This window comes from Carcharhinus amblyrhynchos, chromosome 15, assembly GCF_965287045.1.
Source record: "Carcharhinus amblyrhynchos chromosome 15, sCarAmb.v2.hapA, whole genome shotgun sequence".
Classification (NCBI taxonomy): domain Eukaryota; kingdom Metazoa; phylum Chordata; class Chondrichthyes; order Carcharhiniformes; family Carcharhinidae; genus Carcharhinus; species Carcharhinus amblyrhynchos.
The window spans coordinates 55,639,439-55,653,949 of record NC_137338.1 but is presented as its reverse complement, the minus strand read 5'-3'; the positions used below and the strand labels follow the sequence as shown (position 1 = coordinate 55,653,949).

General features: G+C 39.2%; 1 protein-coding gene across 1 annotated transcript in view; it reads right to left on the bottom strand.

The window, feature by feature from the left end:
- The window catches only part of ltn1 (listerin E3 ubiquitin protein ligase 1), a 130,030-nt gene that overhangs the window by 107,628 nt on the left and 7,891 nt on the right, over positions 1-14,511 (bottom strand). Inside the window, exons 4-7 of the mRNA XM_080203970.1 lie at positions 11,048-11,278; positions 9,261-9,313; positions 1,484-1,664; positions 442-615 (exon numbers count right to left, since the gene is read on the bottom strand). Of these exons, the coding sequence (XP_080060096.1) occupies positions 442-615; positions 1,484-1,664; positions 9,261-9,313; positions 11,048-11,278 (639 nt within the window). The remainder of the gene's footprint in view (positions 1-441; positions 616-1,483; positions 1,665-9,260; positions 9,314-11,047; positions 11,279-14,511) is intronic.

Genomic DNA, 14,511 nt, shown 5'->3' with positions numbered 1-14,511 from the left:
CAGGCTGTCTACGTACCTGATTTAAAATAAAACACCAATCATAATTTAGGATGGCACAGTAATTAGCACTTTTGCCTCTCAGCACTAGCGATCCGGGTTCAATTCCAGCCTTGGGTGACTGTGTGGAGTTTGCACATTATCTGCGTGTCTGCTTGGGTTTTCTCTGGGTGTTCCTGTCCTCCCACAGTCCAAAGACATACAGGTTAAGTGGATTAACAGGGCAACCATGTGGGGTTACAGGGATAGGGTGGAGGTGGACCTGTGTCAGATGGTCTTTTGAAGAATCGACGCAGACCCATTGGACCAAATGACCTCTTTCTGCACTGCAGTGATTCTATGATTCGATGATAACTTCACCAAAACAATACATTCAACTAACTTTCTTCAATGTTTTTTAAATCTGATTTGTGCCCGAATCGTCTATTTCAGGCTTCACTTTACCTCAATGCAGGTGAGCACGTAAAGTGCTGCTGTCCAGACAGGAGGGCAGACTACTGGATCCATATCATCTATGCTCAATAGCACAGTGGGGCACACTCTTGCAGCTTCAATCTTCATCAGTTCAGGCAAATATTGGCAAAATGCAATAATTAATTCAAAGAAAGCTGAACGGATCTATCAAATGAAAGAACAAAAGCTGTAAGTGTTTCTGATTCTCACCATTTTGACCAAGATATTGACATTAATATTTCACACTCAGAACAGTATATGGTTGAATCTGATATGCAAAATTCAAATGATCAACAAAATGTACTGTGTAGTCATCACGTTATATTATTTTGAATGAAGGTTAAAAAGTAAGAAACAGACTCTTTTATACAATTAATTTTGCTGTATAAAGGAATCAAATTTCCCTCAATTGTCTTATTCTGCATTGAAATCTCTAAAAGTAAAGTTTTAAGTTCAGATAAAATTAAGCATTAGTTTTGGTGAGATAAAATCTATGCAAGACAATATTTTGATGTTATGTTTGAAATAAAAATGTATCTATTGATAAAAAATAAAAACTACACATTCTTCTTAAGACTCAATTAGAATCATCATGCTTCCTCCTCCAATTTAGAGGCCCACATCGTCTGTGATTTGGACTTTGAACACTGGTAATTGCAGACCTGTAGGTTGAACAAATCCTGCCATTATTCATTCCTCTTCCCACAGATCCTGAAGTTGTCAAACATGACATATTCAGTGAATGGACTATAATATACCTAACAAAAGGTAAATTCAAAATTAGAAACACCGGTCAGCGGTCCAGTGTTTTACTGCTTTACTTTCCTCCTACACTTTACAGTATCCTCCTATCTTTAACAAAATTGTTGAAATAAATACTTCTATGAACATTAACTTCAGTACATAATGAAAATGTGGAAAACATTTAAATTTGAAAACTTTCGCTGTCAAGGAGCTTGATTTCTTGTGTAATAGATGAATTACATATTGTAATATGTCTTTTTTTATATATCAGAGAGTGGTTAAGTCAAACCTGCGGAGTTTTATGTTTGCTGTATTTCCAGAACTTGGGCTGTGATACAAGTTCCATCAGTTTGTCTTTCAAGGCAGCGTTCTCATTTTCAGGGAGAAGATCAAGCAGCTTTTTCAGAGCCAATAGCGAACTTGTAACAACCCTCAAGTATTTGCCTTCCCTTTCTTCCTCAGGCACACTTCTAAGTTTCAACGACAAGTTACAGTTGTAAATTTACAGTGGTACTGGTAGTATTAAAAGTAATCAACTCTGAAAAATAAGTCAAAGATCTCCACATTTTTCAAAAAGTTTTTGCAATAGCAAAAAAAATTACAGTGGTAATAGAGAATCCCGAAGAGAGATTGCCTATGTTTATTTGACTTCATCTTCCAAGCTCCATGGCCAGTAGTCAGGGATCAAAATAATTTTATTTTCTCAAGGATTCTTTGAGATTTTCTGGAGGCCTAACTCTTGATTTTCAGGATTTCCTTCTTTCCTCCATTCTCATTAACTCCATTATTAAATGATGCAGTCACATAATAACATCACCATCTGTACGTGTGCCTTTTGTTCTTTAGAAAGACAAGATAGCACAAATACAAAACGGAAAGAATCTACAATATATAGCAGCTCATCTAATCTAAAGCCATAGGTCAATTAGATCTAAATAATATGCCTGCCACATGTCAATGCTATAATGTCATGTTATTGCCCATCCCCAATTACACACAAGAACCTTGGTGAGCCACCTTCTAGAATTTAACTGAGTGACTTGCCAGGCCATTTCAGAGGACAGTTAAGAGTTAACAACACTGATATGGGTTTGGGATTACTTACAGGCCAAGCAGGGTAAGGATAATTTCTTTCCCTAAAAATCATCAGTGCATCAGATGTTTTTTATTGCAACAATCCAGATTAATTAACTGAGTTTAAGTTCCCTTGTGGAAAGGAAAATCCTGCCTTCCTATCATTAATTCAGGTTTCTGTGCAATTAGTTGAGTAAGGTGAGCTACTCTGCTACCGTTCCCTGTCATGAACTAAACTAGGGTCAAATGTAAAAGCTTCTCAGCACATTCTTATCTTCACTACTCCAGGTCATATGTCCTGATACCCACTTACTTCAATGTCTTATTGAATCAGGACCTAGGAGCATTTACTCTTCAGTACTCTCCCCAAACATAGGCTTCATTCACAGTGCAAACTGGAGTCAACTTGAAGAGATTTGGACGCAAATCACAGCACAAGATATAGCTCAAAGTTGAGCTGACACTGGCACAAAGTGTGATGAAGGATTCTGCAGGGGGGAGTTTTGCTCCCCATTCAATCTGGAGGCAATGTGGACTGCAGATTTTAATCCATTGAAAAATGGAAACTGCTTTCCAAAAATATTACAGTAGTAAATACAAATACAGCTTTAGCAGCAACATAACTAAGGCCAGTGGCACACTTAGGGCAAAATGTAACAGAGGTATAAATAAAAAAGTTTAATGGTTTAAAGAATCTAATATGCAAGCATTTCAAATTAATAGTTCAACGTTATGGGGCTGAAAGCTTTGAAACAGTTCCCTGACAGGAATTGTGATGTGGGTGTATTGCTCACATAAGCTCTTAATCTTCATGGCTTCTCACTTTTTCCCCTGGTCAAGCTTGGACTATGACTGCCATAAGTTCCATAATGAAATATGTTTACCAGGAACTGGGCCTCACACCTGTGCCATCCTTGTTTTGTCTCTCTCATATAAGAGGACGACCTTTCTTTCATTTGTCACCCCTTTTCCGAGGGTTTTGAGGGCAATTTGCATGTTGTCTCCATATATTTTGAACCCTGTCACTAGTGTACTAAGCAAATGCATTTGCAATTATCATGTCAGATATTTCTGAAATTAGATACCTTTGAAAAATTTCAACAAATATCTGATTTGGTGGCTTATAATGGTCCACCAGAGAAAATAAAAGCTCAATGAATTAAAAATTTGGTTATTGTAGCAAACTGGTCCAAGGGGTCACTGCATCTCAAAGTCCATCACACAAACAGGGGAGGTGGTGGCACAGTGGTATTGTCATTGGGCTCGTGATCCAGAGATCCAGGGCAATGCTCTGGAGACCTGGGTTCAAATCCCACCACACGTAGACAGTGAAATTTAAATTCAATAAAGATCTAGGAAAATTAGGGATGGGCAATAAATGCTGGTCCAGCCAGCAATACCCACATCCCTGAACAAATAACATAGCCACAGGAGTATGGGTGAAGTAAGGTGTATAACCTACAAGATAAAATGTAATTGTCTCGATTAGACAGATTTTGAATCTAAATGCAATTTGGAATGTGTTTTAATTTTAGTGTATAGATTACTATATAAAATTCATCACAATATTGTTTTTTAACACAAGAAACTGGAATTAGGCCATTTGATCTTCTAATGGGACTGAAGGTGGACAAGTCCCCAGGACCGGATGGAATGCATCCCAGGGTTCTGAAGGAAATGGCAGAGGTGATAGTGGATGCCTTAGTGATTATTTACCAAAATTCACTGGATTCCGGGGAAGTGCCAGAAGATTGGAAAACGACTAATATTACGCCGCCGTTTAAAAAAGGTAGCAGACAAAGGGCAGGGAATTATAGGCCGGTTAGTTTAACGTCTGTAGTTGGAAAAATGCTTGAATCCGTCATCAAAGAAGAAATAGCGAGGCACCTAGAAAGGAATGGTTTGATAGAGCAGACACAGCACGGATTCATTAAGGGGAAGTCGTATTTGACAAATTTACTGGATTTCTAGGAGGATGTGACTAGTGCGGTAGACAGGGGAACCGGTGGGTGTGGTGTTTCTAGATTTTGAAAAGGCGTTTGATAAGGTGCCTCATAAAAGGTTGCTACAGAAGGTTAGGGTGCACAGAGTTGGGGGTAAGGTGTTAGCGTGGATAGAGGATTGGTCGTCTAATAGGAAGCAGAGAGTTGGTATCAATGGGTGCTATTCTGATTGGCGGTTGGTGACTAGTGGAGTGCCGCAGGGATCGGTGCTGGGGCCTCAGCTATTTACCATTTATATAGATGATCTGGAGAAGGGGGCTGAGTGTAGGGTGACAAAATTTGCTTATGACATGAAGATGAGTGGTAAAGCAAATTGCGTAGAGGGTGTGGAAAGTCTGCAGAGGGATCTGGATAGGCTGAGTGAGTGGGCGAGGACCTGGCAGATGGAATATAATGTTAGCAAGTGTGAGGTTATCCACTTTTGCAGAAATAATAGTAGGAGGGATTACTATTTAAAGGGCGAAAAGCTGCAGCATGCTACAGTGCAGAGAACATAAGAAATAGGAGCAGGAGTAGGCCATCTAGCCCCTCGAGCCTGCCCCGCCATTCAATAAGATCATGGCTGATCTGTCATGTCTCAGTTCCACATTCCCGCCCTCTCCCCATAACCCTTAATCCCCTTGCCTATCAAAAACCTATCAACCCACGTCTTAAAAATATTTAGCGAGGCAGCCTCCACCACTTCAACGGGCAGAAAATTCCAGAAATTCACCACCCTTTGAGTGAAGAAGTTCCTCCTCAAATCCGTTCTAAACCGCCCCCCCTTTATCTTGAGGCTGTGCCCTCTAGTCCTACTGTCCTTTCTGAGCGGGAAGAGCCTCTCCACCTCTATCCTATCCATCCCATTCATCATCTTATATGTCTCAATGAGATCTCCCCTCATTCTTCTAAACTCTAACGAGTACAAGCCTAGTTTATTCAGCCTCTCCTCATAGTTCAACCCCCTCAACTCCAGTATCAGCCTAGTAAACTTCCTCTGCACTCCCTCCAAGGCCAAAATATCCTTGCGTAAGTGCGGCTACCAAAACTGCACACAGTACTCCAGCTGCGGCCTCACCAGTGCCCTATACAGCTGCAGCAAGACCTCCCTACTTTTATATTCAATCCCCCTCGCTATGAAGGCCAGCATCCCATTTGCCTTCCTGACCACCTGCTGCACCTGTAGGCTAGGTTTTTGCGACTCATGCACAAGGACCCCGAGGTCCCTCTGCACCGTTGCATGCTGCAGTTTTTCGCCATGTAAGTAATAGTCTTTCCTACCATTATTCCTACCAAAGTGGACAACCTCACATTTGCCAACATTAAATTCCATTTGCCAGTTCCTGGCCCATTCGCCCAGCCTATCTAGATCCTTCTGCAGACTTTCCACACCCTCCGCACAATTTGCCGTTCCACCAATCTTGGTGTCGTTGGCAAATTTCGACACCATACACTCGGTTCCCTCCTCCAGATCGTCTATATAAATGGTAAATAGCTGAGGCTCAAGCACCGACCCCTGGGGCACTCCACTAGTCACCAACCGCCAATCCGAATAGCACCCATTGACCCCCACTCTCTGCCTCCTATTTGACAGCCAATCCTCTATCCACGCTAACACCCTACCCCCAACTCCATGCCCCCTGACCTTCTGTAATAACCTCTTGTGAGGCGTCTTATCAAACGCCTTCTGAAAATCAAGAAACACCACATCCACCGGTTCTCCTCTATCCACCGCCCTAGACACATCCTCATAGAACTCCAATAAATTCGTCAGACACGACTTCCCCTTAACGAAACCGTGCTGCGTCTGCTCTATCAAACAATTCTCCTCAAGATGCCTCGCTATTTTCTCCTTGATCACGGATTCTAACATTTTACCTACAACAGACGTTAAACTAACCGGCCTATAATTCCCTGCCTTTTACCTGCCACCCTTCTTAAACAACAGCGTAACATTAGCCGTTTTCCAATCTTCCGGCACTTCTCCAGAATCCAGTGACGTTTGGAAAATAATCACCAAAGCATCCACTATCACCTCTGCCATTTCTTTCAGAACCCTTGGATGCATTCCATCTGGTCCTGGGGACTTGTCCACAATCAGTCCCTCCAGTCTGTCGAGCACTGCCTCTCTAGTAACAATAATGTCATTCAGGCCCTCCACTCCTACCATCTTTCCATCACTAACACCCGGCAAATTATTCACGTCCTCCTCCGTGAAGACCGAAACAAAAATGTTATTCAAGGGACCTGGGGGTCCTTGTGCATGAGTTGCAAAAACTCAGTCTGCAGGTGCAGCAGGTGATCAAGAAGGCGAATGGAATGCTGGCCTTTATAGCGAGGGGGATAGAATATAAAAGCAGGAGGTCTTGCTGCAACTGTACAGGATACTGGTGAGGCCGCAGCTGGAGTACTGTGTGCAGTTTTGGTCACCACACTTGCGCAGGGATATTTTGGCCCTGGAGGGAGTGCAGAGGAGGTTCACTAGGCTGATACTGGAGATGAGGGGGTCGGCCTATGAAGAGAGACTAAACAGACTGGGTCTGTACTCGGAGTTTAGATGGATGAGGGGGGATATTATAGAGATGTATAAGATAATGAAAGGGATGGACAGGGTAGAGGTAGAGAGATTCTTCCTGCTTAGAAAGGATAGCAGGACTAGAGGACACAGCCTCAAGATAAGGTGGCGGGGGGGGGGGGGGCGGGGGGGGGGGGGGGTGCAGTTTAGATCGGAGTTGAGGAGGAACTTCTTCACTCAAAGGGTGCTGAATCTCTGGAATTCTCTGCCCGTTGAAGTGGTGGAGGCTACCTCACTAAATATATTTAAGTCACGGATAGATAGGTTTTTGACAGATAAGGGAATTAAGGGTTATGGGGAGAAAGCAGGAAAGTGGAACTGATCCACTTCAGATCAGCCATGATCTTATTGAATGGCAGGGCAGGCTCGAGGGGCTAGATGGCCTGCTCCTGCTCCTATTTCTTATGTTCTTATGATCTGTTGGGTCTGCTCCACCATTCAAAAAGATCATAACTGATCTGATTGTGGCTTTAATACCATTTTCTTTCCTGTCTGCCAGAACACTTGTTTCCCACATCTACCAAATATCTGTCTAATTCAGCCTTGAATCAATAACCCAGTCTCTACAGATGAACAGCCCTTGGAGAATAAATTCCTCATCCCCATTTGCATAGGAGATTCTTTTCTTTTTAAAAAACTGTGTCACCATATTCTAGCTTGTTCCACAAGGGGAAACATCCTTCCAGCATCCACTGTGTCAATCCCCTCAGAAACTTACATGTTTTAATTAGGTCATAAATAATTGCAACCTCAGCACTGTTCCTTGTGACATTTCACTAGTTGCAATTTGCCAAGTGAAAATGACCTATTTTTCCCAACTCTGTCTCCTGTTAGCCAATCCTCAATCTGTTAAAAATCACCTCACCATAATGATCCATCTTATGCTGCAACCTTTTATGTGACATCTGATCGAATTCTTTTTGAAATCCAAATACATCTACTGGTACCCCATTATCCAGCCTGCTTGTTACACCCTCAAAAAACTCTAATGAACCATGTTGAATGTGCCTGATGCTATTATGATTTTCTAAATGTCCTGCTGCATCCTCCTACGTTAACTGGCCTGTACCTTTCTCATTTCTTTAGTGATGTTACATCTGCATCTTTTAAGTCCTCTGTGATCTTTCCAAAATCAAAAGAAATTTGGAAGATTATAACCAATTCATCCATGATCTCCGCAGCCAATTCATCAAAGATTCTTGGATGCAGGCCATCAGGTCCAGGGGAGCAGTCTTTAGTCCCATTACTTTTACTAGTATTTCCTCTCTGGTGATTGTGGTTGTTTTAAATTCCCCTCTCCCTTTTTACCACTGTTTATCTACTATTCTTGGATGCTTTAAGTACCTTCTACTATGAAGACAGATACAAAATAGTTGCTGAAATCCTCTGTCATTTCTTCATTTCCCATTATTAATTCTCCAGTCTCAATATCTGTGGGCCTAATGCTTACCATTGCTAGTGTTCCCTCATGAAGCTTCAATCATCTGTTTTTAAATTTCTTGTTAATTTTCTCTCATACTCCAATCTTCATTTTTTTCAGTTATCCTTTTGTGGTTTCTCAAAGATTCCCAATTTTCTGACTTATAGTTAATATTTACAGCATCATATTACTTTTCTTTCAATTTGACACGATATTTTTTAATATGCCATGGAAAGCATTTCTCCATCTGATACATTTTACTTGAATAATTAAATATCTCCTTAAATGTCTGCCACTGTTTTCTACCATCCTACCTGTTAACTTATTTTTCCAGTCCACTTTAACTAACACTATGTTTATACCCTTTTAAAGACCTTCATTGAAGTTTAAGATGCTAATTGCAGACTCAAGTTCCTCACCCTCACTGTAAAGCACTGCAGATTACACTTTGATATTGTAATCATAGAGTCCCTACAGTGCAGAAGGAGGCTATTTGGCCCCGAGTCTGCACCGACTCTCCGAAAAAGTATCTTACCCAGGACCATCCCCCTCCCTATCTCCATAATCCCACGCATTTACCATGGCTAATTCACCTTACCTGCACATATTTGGATGCTAAGGGGCAATTTAGCATGGCCAATCCACCTAATTTACACATTTTTGGACTGGTGATGATCTGGTCAACAAAAGTTGACATGCATGTTCACATTGATGTATTACAATCACAGATGAACCATTTGCATAAAACATGAGATGGGTGGTACATTCTGAAGTTTATCCCAACAACAGTTTTACAGCAACATTGCTATAGACAGACTTAATGTCTTACTATAAAGGTAGCAGTTGGCTTTAGCAAGAACAACACTGGAATTATGCTCAGGGAATGTTTCTAAATCACAATAATAGAATTTAATGCATCTGGGAGACTGCTTATATAGGAATACATCTTTAACACCATTACTGCTACACTCCATAATTATTTTTTAATAAATTATCTGCAAGCCAAATAACCTACTGTGGATCGCTGAGGGTCTCTGGAGTTTCCTTCAAGATGTAATCATATAGAATCTGTGAAACAGAAAAATTACAGCTACATCATGCATTAAAATAAATTACGGTACAATATTACTGACACATCAACAAAAGATTTATTGTAGGAATACAGCAAGTTTCAAAAACAAAGCTAAACAATTACATATTTATTTTACTTTCCTGCCAATAAATTTTCATTGTTTTACAACCACTAAAATGCAGATACAATTAAAAACTGTGCTTAAAAAATAAGTCACTCTCCTTTGCATTTTTATTCTGAAATTTCATATCCTGCTGACGCTAATGACAGAATATGTTTAGAGGAATTACATAGACAGATGAATTGAATGCATCCCAATTTAGTGGCATTTCTATACACATTAACTAATGGCTTTCATATTGCTTGGCTCAATGATTTGTATCAAGTAACTGTATAATTAATGTAAAGGTGTAAGAAGAATTTATTTCCATTTCCCATTTAAAAGCAGTATCAATAAGCATTTCATTGATAGAGGTCACTGCTGCACAATACATAGGACACAAGTTTGCTTTTGTAGTTCCTCACATAGCAAGTTCAGATCTCTACCATGCACCGAATGGAAAGGAGACATTTTCTCAAAACAAAAAGAAAACACAGCTGGTTTAAGTCATCAATTAACAAATAGTCATAAGCTACTAGTATAGACCTAAGTGAACAATTATGTTCATAGTTAAAAACAGAAGGGATAGAAAACTTTGTCTCAGCATTCATTTTTGACTAATTTAGTTACACCCCTAAAGTACATTGGTATGTTTATGTTACAGGTATTAAACAAATGCATGTTGTTAATGGCTTATCAATCATTGTTCAGCGCTAATATGTAATTTTGCCAATAGATGGCACTGGAATCAAATGTTTTTGCAAAAGATAATTAAAAGTGAAACTGGAAAAGGGAAGGAGTTTGGTATAAAAACAATATTAAAATACGTGTACAATAGGAACATGGAATGAATCAGTAGATCTAAAAAAGATTTCTACACAGTAAATTGGGTCGGTACTGAGGAATGGTGCATTTTTACATTTTTGCCAATATGTCAGCATCAATTGCTTTCAGCTCAGCTACAGCACACTTGGATTCAGGGAAAAATTCCCGCTACCCTGAGGCTATGCCATCAGCCAAAACCACATTAGAATACTCTCAATTGCATTATAGTGATATTTTTAATTTTCCCTTTATGGACTCCCAAAGGTTCATAACGTAGAGCCAATTTGTGACCTCACATCCACAAGGATTTTAGTTGTCAATACGCAAACACATTTTGCAAAGAGAGCTTACCAGCCAATAAAGCAAAGAGACTTTTAAGCCATTAAGGTGTGCTGGATTGAAACACAGTTGTGAGGGGCTTTTTTATTGGACAATTCAGCGGCAACTCTTCTCTCCACACCCCCACCATGCCATGTTCTGGATCAATTTTGTGATCTGACATTTTGGGATGAGTTAAAGAGATAAATGACTGGCATTTAATAGTTTGGTTAGTTAGGCCACATCAATGGGCTTATTTGTACAATATGCACAAGGCGGCAAATGAAAATGAGCATAAACAGTCAGTGCAGGATTAAATCTGGCAATTTCTGACAACGTTCCTGGCTGCCTAGAAAAAGCACAACAATGCTGCTAAAATATAGAAGCCACATCGAACTGTCAATAACACAACCTCTTGTAACTACTAAAAGGCCGGCATGCAAAATTTAACCAGAAATACCAAAGAGAAAGTCAGTTTAAAACTTACATTCATAATTTCTTCTTTACAAAAAGCAACAGCCTCTGGTTGTTTATTTAATGGAAAAGCAACTTGAAATGCTACTTTTGCTGCAGAGGCTGCTGGATTGTAGGTGTCACACTGAGCAATAAGCCAAGGCCCCATAATATTCTTCAAATAAGGTGCTAAGTTTCGCTTCACTTGAAGGATGAGCGGTTCAAATGCCTGCTGTACTGCTTCTCGAACTCGACGGTCATGGTCCTGGAGTTGAGCAAACAGGAATTAATACCGAGCAGAAATTGCCATTCCTAAGTTAAGGATGCTGACATTTTTGATAAACAATGAATAACAGTTGGCAGTAAGCATTAAAGAGTGAATGATTTTGCTTGTGTCTTATGCATTATCTAACTGGTAACATGTATTCAGTACACATGGATATTGTACAAAGTTTCAACCTCACTTCACTAACCAAATTGAAAACATAAAAATGTTAATAAGTGTAACGCTATTACTTAAACGTAACTTCCTTCCATGCACCCCTCTCAATAGGTCATCAGCAAGTTTATCCAGTAGGTAAATGAACCCAAACCAGGAACATCCCAGATGCAATCTGTGGTTTGCATGGAATCATGTGAACTCAATGGAAACATTAGGGTTGGGGATAGGGTCTTGGAGCCCTGAATTAGCAAGGCAGCAATCACCCATGGTTTCCACTTTCGATTGCTAATTGGCATATCAGCTCAGATATAGTGTCAATGTCAGGATTAGGATGACCAAGTTATCCTGGAGTTGAATACATTCAGTATTCAGGTTCGTATGTCAAGAATATCTACCTAAAGTAAGTACTAAAGGTTACTACGGCACAGTATCATAGTAAGGAATAGAAAATTGGATGGGAGAAAATTAATGGAGCAAATCTAAGTTTTAAAAAATTATGAAATATTCAAATATGATGAAATTATACATGGTGCTCTGGGCCCATGTGGGCCTCTCCACTTTATGCAATAGATTCAGAGAGGGCATGCAGATTCCTTGTTTCAATCAATCACCAAGAAATGTGTAAGAACAGCAGGAAAGGATTTGCCATCCTTTTAGAAAGCAGCAAATCTCAGAGCCAAGATCGACATCCTACTACGAATAAATTGCTGATCAACTGTACTTTGAGTCAAGACACATCTAAAATTGAAGTGTATTGAAAATCTCTTCTGTATTGTATTTTTGAAAACAAATACATTGACAATCTGCATATTTATACACAAATAGCAATAACCCTTTTAAGAAGGTTGCTACACCAATCCTTTGCATCAAGGCAAGTTAACAGGCAGGTGCAATCCATGGAATTTTTCTGTTAGAGTTCAGCAAATTTGTACTTTGGAATGCATAGTAAACATTGAAAATTTCAACATTTTAAACAAAATTACCTTTAACAAGCAGTGTCAATTTCAAAGAAGAAAAATCTTGCAGTAGTAAGATCCAAGATTTAATGTAAATGGTATTTTAATTATATTTTGAAGATACACAGGTGAAGGACGTTGTTTAATTAAGTACTTTGAGCACGTCTAAAGATAAACGTTTTCATTTAATTATGCAAGGTTCTTTTAAAATTCTGTTTTGTTACAGTGTCCTTTAAGGGGCTATCAATTTGTTGAATTAGCTATTTTTAATTTGTTTAATTAATACTCAAAAAAGTTGAGAGACAAGCTATTGGGATTAGTAGGTAGGAAGCAGGTATTTGTTGTGCTGCGTTCTGTGAATGAACACATTGTCGAGAAAAGTTTGTGCGTTTGGTTTCATGCTTCGCCAGCTGGCTTTGGATCAATTTAACATTTATAAGTGTAAGTCCTAAATAAAGGAGCAAAAGCACGCTAATTGTTTTTAAAAGGGTTATCACTGTGAGTATATAAAATGTACAGACTGTCGATGTATTTGTTTTCAAAAATACAATACAGAAAAATTTTTTAATACACATTAATTTTAAGGTGTTGATTCTTAGACAGTGGTAACTTCTAAGTTTGTTGATAAAGTGATTAATGTTTAAGCATGCCAATGTGTAGAAGTGAATACTGAAACATAATGATGCAGAGATTGGTAGTAATATTAGTGGAAGCTTAGGACAAATCTACTGTCTGTACGTCTGGCTACAGCTAGTGCACGGTTGTTGTTTTGAGAGAATGTCAGTTGTAAAATTGCATTTAGACCAAGAGTCAAGAATATTAAGATACTAAAAAACACAGGAGAGGAACTAAAAGAACACAACAAAAGTTTTCAAAAAAAAAAATGAAATTAGGAAGCCTCCTTCTGATAAATTAAATACAATGAAGGTAGGAATTATTTTTAAAAGCAGATTTATTACAAATAAAACCATCTGTAATCAAGAAACTTCAACAGAATTGTAGAGAATAAAGCCCTGAAAATTCAAAATGGATCAATAAATTTTGGTTCACATTAAAAAAATTAATAGCTTTTGCAACTACATGACATTTACATAAAAGTTATATTCTGGAATCTTAATACACCACTAGACCCAAGCGATCACAAGGTATCTAGAATTTGTTCAGTCACATGAAAATGCATGGCAGAAACTCGCAACCTCAGTAGATGTCATTGTCAAATCAAGAGACAGCCAATAACAACAATAACTAGAGTTAAATATGACAAGTATTGACAAATGAAATACGTGAGTAACAGATTAGTAATTAGGAACAATGTGGTTACAAACATTCTTAAATTGGGTTAAAACTCCTTTGCATGGTGGATGTGAACTATGATAATACTAGACATTATTGGTGTTGTTTTCATATTTATTGATTTGCAGACTCTGACTACAATATTAAGGGTACTCCACTCCCCACCCCCATCTAACGACAGTCTGCAAAGGGGAGGGTTAAATGTTTCAAAATGGGGAATTTATCCCCAACCTGGCTGCATATGCAAACTTTATCAATTTTACAGCAGTAGGCTTTATGTTGACTCAGCATTTCTCTCCAGGACACTTCATAAACATATTTAAATCAGGCTCCCACAGTACAATGCAAGTCAATTTAATAGTTGCTACCTAGTTCCCAGTGCAGCGAAAAAGAAAAACGGGAGCTTCAAACTCAAGGCAGCAAATGTCTTTTAACAGCACTTCTTATAGCTCAAAAACAGCAGTACCCTCTAGGAAGCCTTTGGTCTGTCGATAACAACTACCCTGCCAAGCCCCAACTTCATATTTTCTCCTCCTGCAAAGGCCTCCCTCTATCCCAATCTCTCACTCCCTCTTTCCTACTAATTGTCAGGAACTGGCCCCAAGGGTCCCCAGTTCTGCAACTTGTTTTTCATACTCAACAACTCACTTGGTTACTGCCAGGTGGAGAATGGAAAATTAAAAAATTATAAAATGCGGCTGTTAAAATGCAGAAGGAACACCACACCCCTGGCTTTGTCAGGTTTCTTATTGTTACCATGCCCTTATTGGCTCCTTGTAAATACTGGACCAAAATCTCAGTTGTAGG